The sequence below is a fragment of the Poeciliopsis prolifica genome, unplaced genomic scaffold (genome assembly GCF_027474105.1).
Source record: "Poeciliopsis prolifica strain line A6 unplaced genomic scaffold, Auburn_PproV2 SCAFFOLD176, whole genome shotgun sequence".
In the NCBI taxonomy this organism is placed as follows: Eukaryota; Metazoa; Chordata; class Actinopteri; order Cyprinodontiformes; family Poeciliidae; genus Poeciliopsis; species Poeciliopsis prolifica.
In genome coordinates, this window is record NW_026562551.1 from 7,807 (window position 1) to 30,772 (window position 22,966).

Genomic DNA, 22,966 nt, shown 5'->3' on the forward strand with positions numbered 1-22,966 from the left:
TTTGACATCCTCCATCCCTTTCACATCTTTCTGTCCCTGATTTTCTGACCTAAAACTTCTGAAAGATCAATCTTGAAATGAATTATATTTTTGCATTTAACATTGCTACAGCAAAATCTGTCAGACTGTTTTGCTCTCACCACTGAGCAATCCGACGTGTTTGTTTCTCCTGACAATGGCACCAGATCACAGGCTGGTAACACAAAGATACAACAGTGAAATTATTACCCTATTTAAGGTATAAAAGTTATCTGACATGTGAAAATGCTAACATACAGATGAGTGGAAAATGACAGTTTGTGAAAAAAATAAATAAATCTGTCAGTGTCAAAACCTTCAGCTATAACTGGAGGAAACCACAAGGGCTTGGTTGGTCCTGTGGAAAAACATTCAGCTTGAAATGTTCATCCTGAAGTAAAAAAATAAATGAAAATCGACCAATAACATAAAAACAGAAGCTCACTTCGACCTGAGCAGCTGATCGTCTCCATACCTGATGACTTGGATTTCAATGCCATGTTTCAGCTTTGTTTTGTATTTTAAATGTAATCAAACGTATTTTAAAAGTGAGTGAAATAATTTGAGTGCTACTCAGTGATGAAAGGGAGGAGAACCTGCCCGTGCTAGATGGGAATGTGTTATGCTCGGCGCTTAAGTGTTTAATCATATGTTTGGGCAACAAAACATCCTTAAATAATTCCCTGTCTGGTGTTGATAAACAGCTATGCTCACATGTGAGTAATGGAGCATCATGCCTGTCATCTCATCTTCATTCTGAAGCTCTGAGTCAGAGGTGATTTGGCATCACTCTGACATCACCTTTAGACCATATATTAAAATCACAGTTTTCAGGAGTCAAACCAATTAGTGGAGTGCTTCGGGCAAATGGAGTGTCGTTTCTTAAAGCTTCAACATTTTGAATAATTAAAGTAAAAGCGTGTGAAACCAAAAACATTTAACCAGCATTTGGAATTAAAGATTAAGAAAATATCGTTTGGTAAGATGAGACCAGCTCCCTGTTTGGAGGAGAACTGGGTCTGATCATTGCCCCAAATTACTGCACCACCAGCAACATTTGGAGGTGAGAGCATCCTGAGGTGGAAGTGCTTTTGGACATTTGTGGCAGAATTTTTAGAATTGCAAGAAGGATATGGAGACATTCATGATAAAAGCTTGACGATAACACAACAAACAGAATCTGGGTTGGCTAATGGGCAAAACACAATCCAACCAAAAATCTATGAAAACACTGGAAGATCAAAGTGATTATAGATGACATCTAACATCTTGATGAGTTCGTGTTGGAAAAATAGGTAAAAAACCCACACCATGGAGAAACACCATAATCAGTTTCTCTGTAAAAGAGACGTTTTAAAGCTGTCATTTAAAAAATGCATTTGAAGGATAGTTCTAAAGTATAGCTATAAAAAATACACCTGTACTTACAATGAAGGGAGATTTTAATAAAAATAAGTTACTTAATGTAGAATTACATCCAAGTTCTGGGTGAACTGTGGCCTTCGTCAGTCACTCAAAACGTTTCTCAGTGAGGCCACGGTGAAACAGAAACCTCACAAAATAAAATAAATTACCTGAGATTTTAATGTGAGCAAACCTGATAATCAAAGTCCCAGAAATGCCAAATATACCAGAAAATGCTCTAAAAATGGGTAGGGAAGAAAAAGCATTTTTAAGAAGGATAAAACTCATTCCATTGAAGGTGAAAACTTAAAGCCATTTATTCCTATAATTTGTTCAATACAACTGAGAACATTATTAAAAACAGGACATTTAGACCTCTGTGCTTCAGAACATTTCAGCTGCATGCACAACTATGGATGTCAATTTCTTTATTTTTACAAGCACATCACATACAATGTAATAAGGACATTAAGGCAAAAGGCTTGACTGCAAGTATAAAAATGACAACATTAGACCAGGTTTATACATTTTCTGAGCGATTTTTTCTGCACATACATTTTTTTAAAACTTTATTTTGGCTCGTATTCCTTAGGTTTACTTTAGATTCAGCATGCCTCGGGAAATGTAACATATGGCTTATGTTTGAGGTGATAAAAGAGCTTAAAAGGGGAGATAAGAGGACTAAAATACCTAACTTAAAGAGAGCGAGGACACATTGGTTACAAACCAGAAAGAGGCATGGCGCTTTTTCTTTTCCTGATCTTCTTAGGCGTAGCAGGTATATTTTATATTCATTTACATGGGAAAAATAGGTGGCACTAGAACTTGTAATTATAATTGACACCAGCAATACATTTTCTATATCATAAAATGTGAAAATGAAAATGTAATTCAACTTCTGGGTGGCAGTGGCTCAGAAAGAAGAGATTTATCCTGAAACCTTCAGATGTTGAGTTCGAACCTCTGCTCTGTCTGCGACTTCTAAATAGTAGCCTTGTTTCTGTCTGACTGCCTTTGGGTAGCTGAGGCTACAATGTGTGTATTAACTGCAAAGTTCTTTGGAGTCCTTTGACTCGATAAAGCTCATGACAACTGGAGGCAATTTACCATTTCCTATTTGTAACGTGCAGCTGGCCTGGATGATGAAAAGATCGTTGGAGGATATGAATGCTCGAGAAACTCTGTGCCCTATCAAGTGTCGCTCTTCACTGGGTACAACTACTGCGGAGGCGTTCTGCTGTCTGATCAGTGGGTGCTCTCGGCTGCACACTGCAAACCAAGGTACAACCTGATGATGAACATCTTTTCATTTTATTGCATGCATAGTGCTGTGCAAAGTTGTTCACACAACTTGAAGTTTTTCATAATTTTTCACATTACAATAAACAAATTTTGTGTATTTGTTTTGTGTTTTATCTGACCGACCAAAACCAACCCATAATTGTGTTTGAGGGGAAACAAACCCAGGACTTTACTTTCTTTTTTTTTTTTTTTTCAAATCAATATCTGAAAACTGTGCTCTTCAATCAATATTTTGTAGAATCATGTTTGAATGCAGTCTTCTGGGATCTTTTGTCCATTTCCTTCTGTAAAATATTCCAAACTCAGTCTGATTTGTCTACATTTCTTAATGAGGGATTGACTGTCAGTGCGTCACAAAATGTTCAAATGTTGTTTTACAGTGTAATCCTGCTTTAAACTTTGCTATCCCTAGTTGGAAATATAATTTAAAACCTCTACAGTTTCCTTGTGATTGTAATCGAGGGACAGCAGTGCTGGGGAAACTAAACTGGGTTTCTGAAATGAATCTTTTTCAGCTCAAATTTAGAAGTTCGACTGGGAGAGCATGACATCTGGGAACCCGACCATACGGAACAGCACATCATGTCTGCCGCCTTCATTCGCCACCCTGATTACAATCCCCGCACGCAGGACAGTGACATCATGCTGATCAAGCTGAGTCAGTCTGCTATTCTGAACAGCTATGTGCGTCCTGCAGTGCTCCCATCAGACTGTGGCAGTGCTGGAACGATGTGCCAGATATCTGGATGGGGAAACATTCGCCCCAGTGACGAGGGCTGTGAGTTAAACTTTGTCTGCTCTGTAATTTTCAATGAACGCGAAGAGATAAGAAAATGACATGGAGAAGTAGCTGACTGCGGTGTGTTTACAGCAAGGTACCCAGACAAGCTGCAGTGCCTGGAAGTCCCTCTGCTGAGCGATGACACCTGCTTCAATGCATATCCCTTTCAGATAACTGAAAACATGATATGCGCTGGATACCTTGAGGGAGGGAAAGATTCCTGTCAGGTACCATCGCTGTTGCACATCAACAGATGTTTTTATCTTGCTGCAAAATATGACGTCCTGTAATCTGTTTTGAACTTCAGGGTGACTCTGGGGGTCCTATGGTGTGTGACGGACAGCTCCAGGAGTTGTGTCCTGGGGCCACGGCTGTGCTCAGAGAAACAAGCCTGGAGTGTACACAAAAGTTTGCAATTATGTTTCCTGGATCAAGACAACAATGGCTTCTGGCTGAGATGTAAAGCCAAAGGCGTCAGATGTAAATGAGAAAAATGAGTAAAGTCTAACAACAATTTGACATATTTGCGTAAAGAGTAGTTTTTACTGGTCCACAAGATAAAATGAGGGTGGATTTTATACACATGAAGTTAAAAAAAAACAAACTTTAAAATGCTGACTACTCTCATTGTGACTTTGAAAGATGGAGCAGATGTTGAGGAAGCCCCATCAGGTCAAGTGAGAATTAAACTTGATTCTTATTCAAAGAAAGACAGAAAACAAACAAAAAGAAGGAAGGCGGGTGCCTGGAGCTGTAGCCCTTTCCATTAGACTAAGATTAAATGGCAACATCAGGTAGAATGAGGGAAGAATCATATCCCTCACTGAGTCCAAGTGGGCGCAATGAGGGATTGTAAAGAAACCTCTGCATGTATAAAGCAAATAAATGCAACAAAGGCGACGAGTTCAGGGAGGATGCATTCATAGCCACAGAATATGGCTTTTGATATCCATGCAATGTGCATGGATATACATGCAAAGACAGTGACGCTGAGAGGCAAAGACACTGAACTTTGCCACACAGCTCTTCTAGCCAGCAGTCTATAATATGGTGGAAAGGTTTATCAGCGTGGCCTTCTAGAGCCTGCCACAGAACCACAGATGTCTCCGGGGAAGCATGGTGGGTAAGAGAATCTTGTTTAAAGACAGCCTGCCTAAGCCAACACAGGGAAGCCGGTTCAGATAGCGACTGTTGCTTGGTAGTTCCGGCATTTGGCGTAAATCTTTCCATTCAGCTGTAAGTTCTGACTGGTACATCTCTGCGGTGATTTCAATTATCCAAATTATTATTGTAGCCATTCCCACCGGACCAAACTGGCAACTTCTCCAAAGTCAGTTCTATCTTGCCAATGAGCTCCAGGGTCTGCAAATCTCTGCTTGTCAGCCTGACCGTCCGCTAGTTGGCATAATCCTTCACTCTAGACCGACAGCTTGACAAGGGTCGATATGCTCCTGTAATTTAATTTATTTTTAATATTTTGTTGGTATGGCCCTACTACTCCGTTATGCAGTATTGTCACTGCAGAATAAATCAAGTCTTTGGTGTTATAAAACAATATGCAACCTCCAAAATGTAGCTTTTACATACACATGCACATGTTTAAGCCTTTCACATGTTGACCTGTCATAACTATAGACTGAGCTGAAATAATGTTTTATCTTGCAGCTGATTACAGCTAACCATGTTCAAATGCCATGTGTATGAAACCTAGGCTGTCCTGAACATAATTAGGTGCATGTCAACACATATAAGGCTAATCTTTTTCTGCTCGTTAAGAAATCAAGCTTCTGAATTGAGTGCATTCTTGTCTTTTCCCCAGTAGAGAACTGATCAGCTCATTCTGAGTTTTATCTCACTGTTTTTTTCCCCCAGTGAAATCCTAATTGTCTAGGAACACTCTCTTTGTAAAAATGCAAACAAGGTTTTTTTTGTGTTGTTTTTAGCATCTCATTTTTAAAGTTTATGCATTTGTGGTAGAAACGAGAAAGCTAATCTGAAAAAGTATTTTTGTAGTGTGTCGCAATTTTCTGATGTAGCAAAGAGACTCGAGTGTCTCAGGTGTCTCAGGTATATCCAGAGATCAGTGCCAGAGGACAAACCACCGGACTAACTGGCCATAACAGATATGTATCTCGATATTACCCATAGGCAGAGCCAGGGACACATCCATGGTTCAAATTTGATTGAAAAAATTGAATGGTTTTAGGTATGCTTGGCCCACCTGCAGAACAAGTGAGGAAGATCTTACTCATGAAATTACAAGAAAGTGCAGAGGACTCAGAGGTACCACTATAGGTGGACACTCAGGTACCTAAAGACTGGAAAATGGCTCCTCTTATCCTCCTGCCTTCATGGTGTGCAGGTTCACCCAATTACATCTGCAGTCCATCCTCCAATGGAAGACTGTCACTCCGTGGCTCCCTCTGGTGGAAAACTGTCTGCATGGAATGAAAGAAAAGCAGCCACACACAACCCAAACCTCAGAGACAAGCAAAGAAACAGTGGACTCCACATTCTTGGTTTCTGTAACAGCATTATTCAGCAGTTTTGCACACTTTCTGTAAATACGTTGGCACAGTAACTGCACCTGGAGTCAATGTGTTCCTCATTTCTGGCTGAGCACATCTCATGTTGAGAATGTTTATCATAACACATGCACAGGAAATCTGGCAAGAATACCAGGAAGACATCTGTCCGGCATACAATGACACGTTGAAGATGGAGAAAGAAGAGGGCTGTCACAATGCAGTGACTGCTTAAACTGTAAAAATGTTGTGTAACTAATGTTGAATAAAATATTTCTATGAGCAAACCTTTTGTATTCTTCAGATTAAAATTTACAAAATCTTCTCAGAAGGAAGAATCTTATTTTAGACGATCATTACTTTTGCACTCACAAATCTGGCATTAATTATATAGTGGCAAGACAAAAACCACTGTAGAAAAAAAACCAAAAGAGCAGTTTGCACCAGCCATAGAGGACCAGCACAACATGCATGTGACAGAAAGTGTTCTGGTGATTTCATGGGGATGCCATGTTTTCCATGCCATACCCATGGAGGAGGCAGAAACATGCTGTAGGGAAACTGCTCATAACAATATTAGAAGGAAAACTTGCTTGAGCCTCAAAATGACATTTCATGTCAAAGCCAAGTGAAAAGTCCACACCTAACAGTGATGAATAGTTGCCTTTCCAGATGCTCTCCATCCACCCTAAGACAGAAATATTAGCAAAGTTACATAGTTGGCATTAAAAGATACAAGTGTTTTCTTTAGAGCAGGAATATTCTTGCTCTAAGGAATATTCTGGCATATTCTTTTAGATATGTCAATGCTTAAACGCACTTGAGTCAAATAATTAGGTCATTACCAGGCATCTGGAGAAGTTTACTGGAATCTTTTTAACCCTCCTGTTGTCTTCGGGTCATTTTGACCCGAAGACAACAGAGGTTAGTCTTATTTTTTTCGTCAAGTTCACATTTGAATTGCTCCAGCAGAAAATTCCATCTGAGTTGTGAACACTGTAGGTCTGATTCAGGACTGTTAGATTTCAAGTTTCTGTATGCAGTTGCAATTAAAAAAATGTTTTATAAGGGCTTGTCCTCGGGTCATGTCAACCCGAGGGCAACAGGAGGGGGGGAAATTTGAAAAGATATCAGTTTTACGGAGATCAGTGATGCCATTCCATACTGTTTGCCTGTCCAGCTGTGATTTCCTTAGTCTTTCAGTCTGACCTGAGGCCTGGGTTTAGTTATTTTTATTTCTTTTGTAAAGTTCACATTGAATTGCTTGAGCCTAAACTTCCCCCTGAGTTGTGCACACCGTAGTTCTGATGCAGGACTGTTAGATTAAAGTTTCTGTATGCAGCTGCAATTGAAAACATATTTTTAAGGGCTTGTCCTCGGTCGACATGAGCCGAGGACAACAGGAGGGTTAATCCATGGACAGAAATTCCCCAAATTTTCTGCTGGGGTGAGTGATTGTTGGATCTGGGCTTTAAGAGTATGTTATGGTTTTTTTTGTTTTTTGTTTTTTTCGTTTACTGACAGCTAAAGAACAGGCTTATGTGTAAGATGTCAATTCAAGATATCAGTCAAGCAGCAATTATCTTTACTAAAAATGCAAAATGCTCTTCACATCTGTCCACTTTGTCAAACTGACAAGATATCACCAGACAATTCTCAAAGAAAACTGTGTCATACTGATTATAAGTGTTTCAAAAGCCACATGCGCATAACTCATCGCCGTGAGCGTGTAAAGTTGTAAAATCTAAAGGCAAGTGGTTGGGAGCGTAATATTGGAGATAACAAATCAAGCTGCCTTAGATGTGGTGAGAACATTTGCAGCAACAAGCTCAGACTCATGAACTTGACAATGAGTGGGCAGAGAAGTGTACTGCTTAAAGACTGCCGAGGAATAAAACTGTCACTTAGAGCCAGCCATCTGTAAATCATGGCAAATTGTGCATGGCTCTTTGTGGGGGGAAAAAAACTGTAAAGGATGCACACCACTCTGGCAGGGGCTTATTGGCAATAGAGCAAACGGTAACGTTCGACTGATCTTCCTTTAAGTGTATCAACATAAGTAAGGTTATAAAATTATTTTGGTGACATCATGCACGACCAACTGCAGTCCAGAAACTTCTTCTCTCAGATGGTCTAACTATTTTAGTAAACCTCAGAAATGATTTAAGTGAATTTGGTTTCTTGGGCGTAGCACAGAGTCTATGAGTGAGTCACCAGGTCCTGGCCTGACCTCCAGATAAAGACTGCCAACCTGTTAAGGTTTATGAAGGCCTGTACGCAAAAATATCTTTGTTTTCTTTAAGGGACATTAACCTTAACAGGAGACTGTTTAAAGACTGCTTTTAGCACAACACATTTGTTTGTTGGTTTATTTGGAATTTCGCAAGGAAAGACATAACTTTTTCGGAAACCGAGACATGTAGACGTCGGTCAAGTAAAAACTAAGGTAACGATGATTCAGTTAAATGACAGAACAGCACAACGATTTAACCTGCTCCTTTTACAAAATAATACAAAATGGCATCGATTCAGACGAATTCCCGTGCTTGTTGAGCATTTTAATGGTATTTCAGAGGTTTCTCAGAGAAAACTGCACATAAGCTGGATTTTAATGAACACAATAAAAAAATGACAAGATTCAACAATGGCTGTGCATTTGTACACAACGGACTCGCTTGCTTCACCAAAAGCGTTGTTTTTCAAATTAATTAAAGGATAAATGTCACATTAAAATGTGAAAAAGTTAAATAATAATAATCAGCACCTGTTTTTAAACTAAGGAGTTAAATGCACTGTATGAATCAAGTACTATGCCAGACAACTGCATGCAGATGCAGCTTTACTCTGCAAGGAAAACACAGGAGTTTCAACATGCAAACAAACTTGGAAGCCGACTGAATAAGAGGCTCAAATGGTTATTGATGAAATAATAACTCCTGGGGATAACCAACAGATCAAGTTACAGTTTTTGTGCATATAATCTCCCGACATGACATCATATAGGGATGTAACTTCTATTTGTGTCCGACATGAAGCGTGTTTATGCTTCATGCCAGCTTCCAGTGGCTAAGGGTGGATACTCATGAGTGGTCAACAGATTGGTGAAGAACCTCCCCAGGGATGTGATCATGGTAGGTCAGGACATTGAGAGCCGGACTGAAAAACAACAGCAAAAAAAAACAGAAAACAACAGTTTATTTTTATTTGTTTATATATATATATATATATATATATATATATATATAATATATATATATATATATATATATATATATATATATATATATATTAATATAAAACATCAGTCACCTCCTCTACATGGATGACATCAAGCTGTACGCCAAGAGTGAGCGAGACATCGACTCACTGATCCACACCACCAGGATCTACAGCACTGACATTGGGATGTCAATCGGACTAGAGAAGTGTGGTCGGCTGATCACAAAGAGGGGGAAGGTGATCCGCACAGAAGGAGTCTCACTCCCACAAGGAACAATAGCAGACATAGAGGACAGTTACAAGTACCTAGGTATACCACAAGCAAATGGCAACCTCGATGAGGCACAAGGAAAGGAGCCACAGCTAAATACCTCCAACGAATAAGGCAAGTCCTGAGAAGCCAGCTCAATGGCAAGAACAAAATCAGTGCGATAAACAGCTATGCCCTGCCAGTAATCAGATACCTGCTGGAATAATTAGCTGGCCAAAGGAGAGATAAAAGCCACAGATATTAAGACCAGAAAGCTACTAACCATGCATGGAGGGTTCCATCCCAAATCCAGCACCCTGAGACTGTACACGAGCCGCAAGGAAGGAGGCAGAGGACTAGTGAGTGTGAGAACCACTGTCCAGGACGAAACAACTAAGATCCATAAATACATCAGAGACAAAGCCTCAACAGACAATGTGCTCAGTGAATGTCTCAGACAACAGGGAACGGAGGTTGAGGTGCCAGAGATACCATCATGGGAGGACAAGCCCCTACAGGGATGTACCAGAATATGGACTAGAAAACCCGAGATCAAAGTGGAAAACACCCCCAAAGGTGGTGGAGAACGCCAGAGCTAAGATCCTGTGGGACTTCCAGAACCAGACAGACAAAATGGTAATGGCGAACCAACCAGACATTGTCGTAGTGGATAAACAACAGAGGAAAGCCGTTGTGGTAGATGTAGCAATACCAAGTGATTGCAACATCAGGAAAAAGGAGCACGAGAAACTAGAGAAATACCAGGGCCTCAGGGAAGAACTGGAGAGGGCCTGGAAGGTGAAGACCACAGTGGTGCCTGTGGTCATCGGGGCCCTCGGGGCAGTAACCCCCAAACTGGAGCAGTGGCTACAACAGATCCCAGGAACAACATCAGACATCTCAGTCCAGAAATGTGCAGTCCTTGGCACAGCCAAGATACTGCAGGACCCTCAAGCTCCCAGGCCTCTGGTAGAGGACCCGAGCTCAGAGGATAAGAACCACCCGCGGGAGGTGAGAAGGGAATTTTTTTTATATATATGGTTTAATTCATATCATATTACATCATAAAATAAGATAAAAACCTTTTTTTGTCCCTGCAGTTTTAAAAAATAACCACCAGGGGAAACATCTACCTAGTGAACAACCCTGTTGAAGCCTCGGCCGTCATAATGTCTCTTTTGGGGACGCCGTGACGTCATAACGCGATGTCTCAAGAACTGTGTCATATTGGGGAACAGAGCAGATACCGACAAAAAAAAAGAAAAGAAAATCCTCAACTAGTTTCAAAACAATTGTTTGTAATATTTGTAAATCAGCAACAACAACAACAAAAACTTGTTTCTTATAAAGATAAGGATCACTGATAGATAGATAGATAGATAGATAGATAGATAGATAGATAGATAGATAGATAGATAGATAGATAGATAGATAGATAGATAGATAGATAGATAGATAGATAGATAGATAGATATAGATAGATAGATAGATAGATAGATAGATAGATAGATAGATAGATAGAAACTTCGCAAGAAGCTGTTTGCAGCTGTTTAAGGCGTAATCCATCTTTTTTTTTTTTCAGTGTATAAGATCTCCATGTTAAGACAAAACAAAGCAAAGGTTTGCCCCGCGCGCCCCTTCCTTCTTGACGCAGGACTGAGTCAGCAGCGGTGCTCTTAATGAACCATTCACAAGGCATAAAACCCAGCACGTAGCCCCATCCCAAACCTAAAAACTTATAAAAGCAGCAAACTTCACAGCCAAAGCATTCAGACTGAGAACAACAAGAGGTGTGCGAACTGCAATTCCGAAGCCGAGGGAGCCGCGCATCATCAGGTAAGGTCCACTAGGAAAAAAATAAAAATCTAAATAATAAAAAAAAAAAAAAAAAAAAAAAAAAAAAAAAAACGGGGGGGAAACGCAATATTTTGATTATATGTTTCTGTGAAGTTACTTACCTGATGAAAAGAGGGGAAAATCGTGTAACTGGAATTTCCATTAATTTATTAGGATTTTATTTAACATTCTGACTTTAATCCGAGAAAAATTCAAAGTAAATATTACAATGAAATTACATTTTGTTATTGTTCAGCAGTAAAAATATTTGTTTTGATAAAATCTTAGATATTGTGAGATATTAGATCTCACCATTTCTATAACTAACGATTTAAATCGATTCTAGATTTTTCACTATTATAAGGATTTTATTTAATAATTTCTGCAAAGCTCTTTGACATTATTAGTATTATAAAATGCAAAGAAAAAAAATCATAGGCATGCAGGTTAAAAAATATTAAAATATTGTTTCTGAGTTGCAATATTGTCCTGTCTTTCAGAAAATCAGAAAAATTAACTGATCGTGCTTACAAAGTGTGAGTGTCTAGTCATTTAAGTGATTTATCTCTTTTGGCCTCATGTACTCATAGTATTTAAAATTCATTCAAACTTTATCAGAGAACTTTTTCAGGTTTCTCATCTGGAAGTATTTGAAGTTTCTTGAGCCTCGTTTGAACGAGTTAACCAACCTGTCGTGTCTTTTGGTCTGCAGAGCAAAATGAAGCTGAAACATTCATTAAAGAAGCTTTGGACAATCCTTCGAGCCATTTTCACGTTCCTCTTTGCTCTGCTGGTTCTGGGAGTCATGGTGTGGGCCTATGTGGAAGGCTTCCACTGGTGACATCCATGTACGGGATCATTTCCTTTGGCTTTTACGGACTCCTGCTCTCCCTCCATGTTCTGGTTCAAAGCCTTTTTGCCTTTATTGAGCACCGGCGAATGAAGACTCGCACGAAACCGTGCAGCTACACTAAAACAATTGGATTCACTATTTCGGCTTACCAGGAGGATCCCAGCTATCTTAGAGAGTGCCTCAACTCTGTCAAGAGCTTGCAGTATCCCTCAGAGCTGTTGCGCATCATCATGGTGATAGACGGGAACTCAGACGATGACAGGTACATGATGGACATGTTTAGGGAAGTGTTTGCAGACCAGGATCCAGGTTTCTTTGTGTGGAAGAACAACTACCACTCATGGGATCCCACAAAGCCTCAGCAAGATGAAGAGATGGGAACAGAAAGCAATGCTGATTATGTCATTGGAGAGGATCCTCAGAAAAAAGACTTGGAGCATCTGATCCAGACCAAAAGGTGTGTGTGCATCATGCAGAAGTGGGGAGGCAAGCGGGAGGTGATGTACACTGCATTTAAGGCTTTGGGATCATCAGTTGACTACATTCAGGTATTTACTTTTCTCCATTTGTTGAAAATCTCAAAAAGTCTTACTCAATGTCTTGTTAAAAAAGAAAAAAAAAAACTTGTGGCATTGCAAATTTTCAGTGATGTTTCATGTTCTGACTCCTCAGGTGTGTGATTCTGACACCAAGCTGGACCGTTTAGCTACTGTGGAACTGTGCAAGGTATTAGAGAGCAACCCCAGGTACGGTGCTGTGGGAGGAGATGTGATGATTCTCAACCTGAAAGATTCATACATCAGCTTCATGAGCAGCCTCCGGTACTGGATGGCTTTCAACATCGAGCGGTCCTGTCAGTCCTTCTTCAACTGTGTGTCCTGCATCAGCGGTCCTCTGGGTAAGGAAAACAATTGTCACTGATGTCAAAGGAGGATCATTTTGAAATAAGCTCCCCATTGTTGAAAGACCTCACTCTATACATATTTTTTTCATGCAGGTTTGTACAGGAATGACATCCTCCAGCAGTTTCTGGAGTCCTGGTACAACCAGAAGTTTCTGGGAAGTCACTGCACATTTGGAGATGACAGACATCTCACCAATCGAATGCTGAGCATGGGCTACGCCACAAAGTACATGCCCTTTTGTTATTTCTATTACAAAACCCAAACTAAATAAACTACTCATAATTCATCATATTTTTGAGATGCTAAATCAAAACACTTCTATAATTTTGTCTGTTGTGTTGTTTTAGATACACAGCTCGTTCCAAGTGCTACACAGAAACACCCGCCCAGTTTCTTCGCTGGCTCAACCAGCAGACTCGATGGACCAAGTCCTACTTTCGCGAGTGGCTCTACAACGCGATGTGGTGGCACAAGCATCATCTCTGGATGACCTACGAGTCCATCGTCTCTGGTATTTTTCCTTTCTTTGTCACAGCCACGATCATCCAGCTGTTCTGGACGGGCTCGCTGTGGGACATCCTCTGGGTTCTCTGCTGCATCCAGCTAATCGGGCTGGTGAAGGCGGCCTACGCCTGCCTCCTTCGCCAAAACATCGTGATGGTCTTCATGTCGCTCTACTCCTCGTTGTACATGACCAGTTTGCTGCCTGCAAAGTATTTTGCCATTCTCACAATGAACAAAAGCAGCTGGGGGACGTCTGGCAGGCGTAAGATCGTGGGTAACTACATCCCCCTGCTTCCGTTGTCAGTGTGGGCTGCTGTTCTCTTAGGCGGGTTTGGATACACAATCTACAGAGAGACTCAGAAAGATTGGTCAAGTCCAGCCAAGGTTATGGAAACTCGGTTCCTTATTTTTGGTTGTGTGGCTTACGTATGTTACTGGCTGGTCATGATGTTCCTCTACTGGGTGTGGTTCCGCAGGTTATGCAGAAGGCGCTCCCAAAGCTACACCCTTAGCGTGTAGATCTAAAGACGAATACAATTTTAATGACTTTATTTATTGTATTTATTTTGTCAGTACACACTAAGGGATTAAGTATTGTTTTTATCAATCAGAAGGGCAACATCGACTATTTCACTCATATGGAGATGTTTTTGCATATTTAAAAGCATATGAGCTGAAGTTTTTGGAATTATTGCAATATGGAAACTTTTTCTCATTAGATGATGAGAAAGCTTACTGTCTAAGACATTTATTTATGATATTTAAATCTGGGGAAAAGTGATTGGTTATTTCTATAAAGACTAAATCTACTGATGCCACTACTGTCCATGTATATAGTTGTGTACACTTATGAGAATGAAGTTGTCTCCTCACTGAATGCTGCACTGCATCTCAGGCTGTTCTGCATATTTTACTTGAAACTTGCACACTGTATGTAGAGTAAGCCACACTGTGAAACATCAACAAGCAGAAAAGCCATCTCTGACCAATGCCTGAGTTTATTGCAACACTTTATCATACATACTCATACATTATTTTTTTGGCAAAGAAAGCTCACACAATTCACTGTAATCAAATCCATCTAACAGCATAAACTAGAAAATTCCTGAAGAAATTTAACCGGGGCCTGCCAAAATGTGCCCGTCAGTTTGGACCCAGCGTTCTGATGCTAAACATTAGCATCCATGCTAAAGAAAGCTGCAATGTCATCAATACCATGTGGAGAGTCACAAGCATGACTTACTGCATTAAGTAAGGGAAATAGCGAATACCTCATGCAAGGTAAAAGGCTAATGCTAATGCTCTACTTGCTGTGCAAGACAGTGCCCTAACTTGAGAGGAAAAGATAATGCAAGCTAATATCATTGCAGCGCCCGCGGCGCTGCATTAGCCACAGACGAATCTCAAGGCTTTTATTTTGGAATTTTCAGAATGCTTAATTTTAAACGGTCAATGTAATCCCATGTACAACAGTGATTTGGTTAAATCAGACATATAATGGTCAAAAAAGCACTTAGTTAATATAAAAATTGTCAAGGCTTTTATTTTGAAATTTGTTTAAAGCTTAATTTAAAATTGCCAAACTAATTCCATGTGTAACAATGGTTGGTTAAAAAGAGTTATAAAAGGCCCAAAACACAAGCAGTTCTAAAGTCCAGCTTTTTCCTCTGAGTTCTGCCATGTTAGAACTACAGTGATGCGTTTTTGTAGTCCTAACCACTGGCCCCTGCTGTGTTCCATTGCTATGGTAATGGATCCTCTGCCAGCTGTGAGTCAGACAGGGGGAGACATAATTCTATCGTTTGTGGCAGCCATTTTGCCTAAAATAGGCATGAGCCAGAAAGAGTCTTAAGGCTTTTATTTGGAATTTTCAGTAAGTCTTCATTTTAACTTTCCAAAATAATCTAAAGTGTAACAGTGGTGTATATAAAAAAGTCACATAATCCCCAAGAGAGCAATTCCATAATATAAACGAATGTCAGGGCTTTTATTTTGAAATTTTAATTCAACTTAATTTAAAATTACCACACTAATCCTGTGTGTAACAATGGTTGGATAAAATCAGTTATAAAATGCCCAAAACACAAGTAGTTCTAAAGGCCAACAATTACTCAGAGCTCTGCCATAATAAAAACTACAGTGATGCGTATTTGTAGTCCTAACCACTGGCCCTGCTGTGCTCCGTTGCTATGGTAATGGATCCTCTGCATGCTGTGAGTCAGACAGGGGGAGACATAATTCTATCAGTTTGAGGCAGCCATTTTCACTAAAATAGGCATGAGCCAGAAAGGAATATTAAGGCTTTTATTTTGAATTTTCAGTAAGCCTCGTTTAAATGGCCCCAATCTATTCACATGAGTAACAGTGATTGTGTTAAATCAGTTCTAAAATGCTCCAAACAGCAATTGATATAAAAATTGTCAAGGCTTTTATTTTGAAATTTTCATTAAGCTTAATTTCATTAAGATTAATTAAACTTAATTAACACTAATCCCATGTGGTAGCAAAGGTTGGTTAAAATCAGTTATAAAATGCCCAAAACACAAGTAGTTCTACAGGCCAGCTCCTTCCTCAGAGCTCTGCCACAGTAAAAACTACAGTGATGCGTTTTTGTAGTTCTAATTTATAGTTCTAAAGGCCAGCTCCTTCCTCAGAGCTCTGCCACAGTAAAACTACAGTGATGCGTTTTTGTAGTTCTAATTAGCTTCTCGGCCCTGCTGTGCTTCGTTGCTATGGTAATTAATCCTCTGCAACTGTCATGTGTGTGAGACAGAAAGAATTCTATCTTTGTGAGACACCCAGTCAGTTTTGACTGAAAAAAGCGGTCCAAACAACTCCTTCCCATTCGGAAACCGTGATACGTATCGGAAAACCGTTTGAAGCGTATAAGAGGGCTATCTTTCGTCTCCGATAGTCCCCCTATTCATATCTGTACATCACTCACATTAATAACAGCGACAAGATAAAAATGGTGTGCGCTGAGGTCTGACATTTTTCAGAAATACATGGAAGTGATCCTGGCTGAGCGAGTCGAAATCCTGTCGCATCACTTTGCTCTGAAGCCCTAGACAGAAAACCATAAGCCCTAGAAAAATTTTGAAAACATTTTACCGGAGCAGGCATGCGTATCTATGTCATGACCGAGTTTGATACCGATAGGGCGATATTTGTGGGCGTGATGGCGATTTCAAAATTTATTTGGGGTCAGAATCGCACTGCTTCCCACACTCTAACGAAACGTCAGTTACACTCTAGTTTGGGCAGTTTCTAACTGACAAGAATTTTTTGATGGTTTTTCGCTTTTTACTTTTTTATCGTAACTCCGAATCCCACCAAAAGTAATAGCTCCAATGCCGGGAACGAGCCGCACGTTTTGATACCACTTTTGTGGGTGGGCTCGCAGCGGTGCGAGCCGCATTCCGGTCTACGGAAGAAAAATAAAGTTCTATAATAATAACTAGAAAATTCCTGAAGAAATTTAACCGGGGCCCTGCCAAAGTGTGCCCGTCGTTTGGACCCAGAGTTCTGATGCTAAACATTAGCATCCATGCTAAAGAACGCTGCAATGTCATCAATAGCATGTGGAGAGTCACAAGCCTGGCTTACTCCATGCAGTATACTAAACATGGGTAATAAGTGAGGGAAATAGCTAATACCTCATTTAAGGTAAAAGGCTAAAGCTAATGCTTTGCTTTGCTTGCACAGCAAAGTGTCAGACTGAAGACTGGCACCGTCTCAAAAGAGAATTTCAGATTTCTTAAACTGAAAGACTTTTATGCTTCGAAGCCACATTTCCAAAACCTCCGGTGGATGCCGCAGAAGATGCTGGCATTGTTTGCTTCACCTTCATGTGTGAGCAGATTTTCAGCGTCATAAACATCAAAAAAGCTCATCACAGATCCTGGTTAACTGACCAACACCTCAGATCTGTTCTGAGAATTGCCACAACAAAACTAACTCCAGACTTTGATGCACTGGCAAAAAAGGGAGAGCAACACTGTTCCCACTGAGATGTGAGTTTCTCTAGTGTGTTATGAAAAAAAAAAGCAACTAGCATTTACGCACAGCAGCCATACAGTAGCTTAATTAACATGCCGCACATGGCTCTCAATTTAAAGATCCCTTTCTTTCATTGGGTAATAATATTGAAACGATTCTGTTTTAGTTCTGCTGGGTTCCACATGGTTATGTGTTATAAGTTACAATGTGTTCCTTATTGTTACATGTAGCGTTATTTACTTCCTCTGACTCAGCTGACTTCCACTCACACTTGATTGGTCTGTCATGACGGTGGGGGTGGGAGCAGCAGGGGTTGAGCGTTCGGTTTCCAGCTACGCTGTCACGGAGTGAACCAGTTTGTTAGGGGCTGCAGCCATAATAATAGCAGCTCTTATTCTTATTTCTAATAAACCCTGTTTGACGAGACTACAGCTGCAGTGTCGGCATCATTACAATATGTTCTGAAATATATACTTTGAAAGTGATTCCATTGATCTTTTTCCACTAATTGTTGATTTCTTTTAAATTTGCACCTTCAATTGTGTTTGTTTTCCATACATTTCAATACCCAGGTTTAATAAATTATAAGCATGTGGAGAATCACAAGCATGTTGACTAACATGTTAAAATTAGTGCACAAGCTAAAATTAGCCAAAATGCTAATTTTGGCTAATTAGCATTTTGCTATTAAATGCTATTTAATAGCATTTAGACTATTAAATAGCATTTTAAATGCTATTTAACCGACTATCAAATAGCATATTAAATGCTGTTTAATAGTCTAAATGCTATTAATATTTATTATAAACAATAATAACATTAGTTAAATAATATTTTTTTTTATTTCTTTCATTTTTCTTTGAAAACAAAAAAATATTTTTAAATGTATACATTAGTGACTATTGTCACTTAAGGCAAATGAATGTCGTTCATAATAGTGACAAAATTTTTTAATGAAAAAACCCACACACACAACAGATCACAATTTAAAAAAATATATTGAAGTCATATTAAAGATTTCTACAAACTTTTTACAAGTAAAGATTACAATGAACCACAATTACAACATTTAAAGATTACAATAAATTTCAGAACTTGATGTCTCTGCAATAAAAACTATCTTTTTTTATTTACATGTGTCCTGTCCAGCCGTGTGGCACTCAGGGTTGTTGCCTGAGTGTCAATGTAAGGCCTGACAGATTTAATCTCACAAGTGAAACATGGCTTTGCCACGATGATCAACTTGTCATAAATATCAAACTATTATACATATATACATACATGAAACATATATTAAACTATATTCTTACATGAAACTATTTTAAATATATACATACATGAAAAACTATTTACAACTGTAGAAAAAAAAAGAAGAAAAAACAACCACTGCTCCAAAGCTTTCATTTGGGATCCAGTCTATGTGACATCACAGACTCTGTAGTAAAAAAACAGACAAAAAAACAAATTAATATTCATGACATTTTTAAACATCTGTAGAATTTAAACTTCGTTTAAATAAAGATTTCAGAATGATTAACAGATATAAATACCAATATGACCCAAGAAAAAAGGGCATACATCCACTGGATTCCTCCTATGAAACCTAGATATATAACGTTATCAATCTCAACTTAAAATAAACCAAATTGGCAAATAAATTAGCCTTCATTTGTTATGTACTTACCTGGTCAGATTGTCCCACCTGGAACATTCAAAGAAACAAGAACTCCATCTCCTCAGATTGTATGAGGCCCAAGTCCATGAAGTAGGTGAGGATTTCCTGGACTGAAAACACACAAGTCATTCCATCAATAGACAGCTATTACCAACAACAAAAAAGTTACAACTTGTAAGGTTGCTACAATTTAGATACATTTTCTACATCTTATGGGCCAAACCTCAAGGTCTTGTTTCCTCTCTGTCTTCTTGGCAGCCTCCAAGGATCGTTTTCTGTGAAAAACCCTGCAAAAACAGACTAAAACTGGGAGAACAAAGGGTTAATTCCACCAAAACCAAACAAATTCTGACCAGATGGAGGGAGTCCAACAGGACAAAAATGAGCCAAACTTTTGTCCTGCTTGTTAAGTGATGATGAGGTAGCCACTAGGGGGCTGCAGCATTAAAAAGTTCAGTGTGACTGAGGAGAGATTGAAACAAGGAGAGCTTTAATTAAGTGACGCAAACGGTGAAGAATAAAAACGCAGTTCCGCAAAAAATTTAGGCTTATTTGAAGGGAAAAATTTATGTTAACTGAATTAGAAAAATTACGAAAACTTTATGGTCCCCATTTCAAATCATTTTAATTTCAAATAGAACAGAATATACATATAGTAACTGATTGTCTTATCTACTGCTCCCTGGTGCAACATTTCCAGCAACTACTCTGACAGTGAACCGATAAGTGTTTCAAGATCAGCCACTTTCGTATTCACAAAGCTCAAACAGTTTCATGTGCAAGTACAAAACCTCTTTATGAAGCCTCTTCTACAGAAGTAAATAAGTTTTGAAAAGATTCACTAAGTGTACAAGAATCTCTTATGCCTACAACAAAATCCACAAGCATACACCATAATTCAGAAATGTGTACAATGAATAAATACATATCAAATCCACTGCAACAATGATCAAGAAAATCGATCCACGCTATCATAATTACAAAAGCAAACAGTCAAATGAAATGACATTAAAAAACTAGATTCCAACATTTTCTCCAAAAAGAATTTCATATCATGATTTCAGGGTTAAGATGTACAGTGCTTACAAAGTAATCATACCCCTTGAACTGTTCCATATTGTTACATTGCAACCACAAATATATTTCATCCAAATGTAATATGAAAGACCCATGAAGTAGAACCCTTATGATTAAGTGAGACTGTTTGATTCAGTGTTCCCAGCCTTTGTTCAAAAAGAAGGACTTTTTGAACAAACATTGGACCAGCTCTACAGCCTGAGCAGGGTCCTGGAGGGTGCATGGGAGTTCACCTAACTCCCATGCAGGTGTTGGGTCTACAGATGTTTTGTGGACTTGGAGAAGAAGTTCGACTGTTTCCTTCGGGGAGCAAGGGGTGGGTTCTCTGGGAGTATGGGGTCCCGGGTCCTTTGATACAGGCTGTTAGGTCCCCATATGACTGGTGTCAGAGAGTGGTGTGCATTGCCAGCAGAGTCGGGCTCGTTTCCTCGGCAAAATCCAACTCTAAGCAGAAATGAGCTTGACTTACTGCCAATAATGCAGACCACGTTTCTGTAAGGTTGCACAGAAACCTTACAGCCCGTATCAAAGGACTTGGACACCATACTCCAGGAGAACTCCCACAAAGTTCCCAGAGGGACCCTGTGAAATGCCTTCTCAAAGTCCATAAAACACATGTAGATTGTTTGGACGAACTCCCATGCATTCTCCAGCATCTTGATGACCCTCCTTTCCAGGACTCCAGAATAGACTCTACCAGGGAGGCTTAAAAATATGACAGATTTTTTTTGCAAATAAACTGAAAAGTGTGTATTACTTAGTATATACCTGCAAAAATAAACAAATACTTCTCCTCTCCGCTGTTTTTCCATAGTTGTGGTTGTAATGTGATGAAATATGGAAAACTTGAAGGAACATGACTCCTTTTGCAAGCCACTGTAGATGCAACTTATACTGAAGCCAACACAGTATGTAGGATTGTGATAGCTGTAGTAAGTCTGCAAGACACCTGATTTGACACAATATTCTGGATGAGAGATGTAAATATGATCAAGAAGAGTACGTTTTTCTGTGGTTGGATCAGAGATAAGTTGCATAAACCTTTGGCTCTAAACAACTGATTGATGGCTTTTTTCCCAGGAGGAATAAGGTCCTCATTAAAGTCTCCTAATACGACAATGGGATGAATAGCCATTGAATTCAGGCCAACCAAGAGGCTTTGCAGATTTCTTAAAAAATGTTCCAAGATCATAACTTGGTGGCCTGTAAACTGTCGCGATGACTGCTCTGATTGGGGTGTCCACTTTGACAACGTTAAATTCAAGATCTGTAACCTCATTAAAGAATCTCCGTTCCTGCGCTTGGAGAAGACTCCGGCAGTAAGTCGCTACTCCCCCACCCTCTTTGGTGGCAATGTCGACTCTGTTCGAGTAGGAGACATGTCTGTTCCGTGAAAAAAAAGAATAGCCCTCCATTTGGCAGGAAGCTGGAACAGAAGATCCAAACAAATGAGTCTCCGTAAGGCATAAGATATCTGCCAACATGAGTTCATGATGTTGTTTCATGTCCTCAGAATGACAGACAAGGCCTTCGACATTGTGGTGGACAATCGTTAATGTTGCACTCTGATGACCTGACTGAAAATGCAAGAGTGGTCTGGTGTGCAAAAACGTTGCTGGTCTCATTGATTCCATCGCTGCTCTAATATTTTCATCAGCGTAGATCTTATTTTCATCGAAATCAATGATTTTAAGTCCTTCCAGGGAAGTTGTGCGACTGAGAGCTACATATGCCATTCCTGGCTCAAAAATCCGCTTCAAAGAAATGACAGCAGACTTCATAGTCATTCCTTGGACTTTGTGTGCTGTACAACCAAAGGCTAACCTAATTGGAAATTGCCGTCGTACCACTCCCTTTACGCTACTCTGTTCCTCAAATCTCTCAATATAAACAAAGCCGTCTGGTTTACCCCGAATTTTTTGTATGTCCAGCAAGAGGATTGTCCAATTTAAGTCCAATTAACTTTACGCTAGTCTTTCCCTCTGTGGTACTGGTGACAATATCAGCTATGGTGCCAAATGTTCCATTGACAAGACCGTCCTCTACATCCAAGTTTCTATTATCATTACTCTAAAACCCAAACCAGCCTGTATATTGTTAGACAAGTCTCGCTTGTTGCCTGCTATGCAACAGCCCAAGTTAATCATGTTTCCTGTCTTTGTAATTCTTTTGTAGTCCTCTGCCTGGATGTCAACTGTTACTGCACCTAAAGAAGCCACAACTGCTGCATTATGGGTGTCCACCTGTTTGTTTGTTGCAAAAATGTGTAGGACATCCATAGGACACTCTTTGGGCTCAGTAACAGCTTGAATCAAAAGAGTCTTATCATCGTCACTAAGCAAATCAGTTTTACCTTTAACTCTAATCCGGTTCAGGAGCTCTGCAAATGCTCTGTCATCTTTCTGCCGCATGATTTCGGTCAGGCTGATCATCTGGAAATTTTCATTCCAGATATCAAGCATGCCGTCCTCGGCGACACAAAGAGGTTTGCTCGTCCAAGGGGGGGAAGTTGGAAGAAGTCTCCCACAGCCAGAACAGAGACCCCACCCATGAACCTGTTGTTCCCCTTTATTTGTTGAAATCTCCAGTCAACATATGCAAGCAGGTCTTTGGAGACC

At 39.6% G+C, this 22,966-nt stretch overlaps 1 protein-coding gene, 1 long non-coding RNA gene and 1 pseudogene across 2 annotated transcripts; 2 read left to right on the forward strand and 1 right to left on the reverse strand.

Annotated features, from left to right (window-relative positions):
• The first annotated feature begins 1,666 nt into the window (after positions 1–1,666).
• On the forward strand, positions 1,667–4,024 carry LOC129356494 (trypsin-3-like; annotated as a pseudogene).
• An 8,029-nt stretch (positions 4,025–12,053) lies between these two features.
• On the forward strand, positions 12,054–14,116 carry LOC129356507 (hyaluronan synthase 1-like). Its single transcript, XM_055026098.1, is given in 5 exon segments — positions 12,054–12,165; positions 12,168–12,736; positions 12,861–13,086; positions 13,186–13,318; positions 13,441–14,116. Coding segments are annotated over 5 exon segments (1,716 nt in total).
• A 4,523-nt stretch (positions 14,117–18,639) lies between these two features.
• Positions 18,640–20,258, reverse strand: LOC129356506 (uncharacterized). The gene is made up of 3 exons (XR_008605419.1): positions 19,495–20,258; positions 19,147–19,381; positions 18,640–19,031 (listed from the first exon to the last, which is right to left on the reverse strand). It is a non-coding gene; the product is annotated as an uncharacterized LOC129356506 (long non-coding RNA).
• Between the last annotated feature and the right edge of the window lie 2,708 nt (positions 20,259–22,966).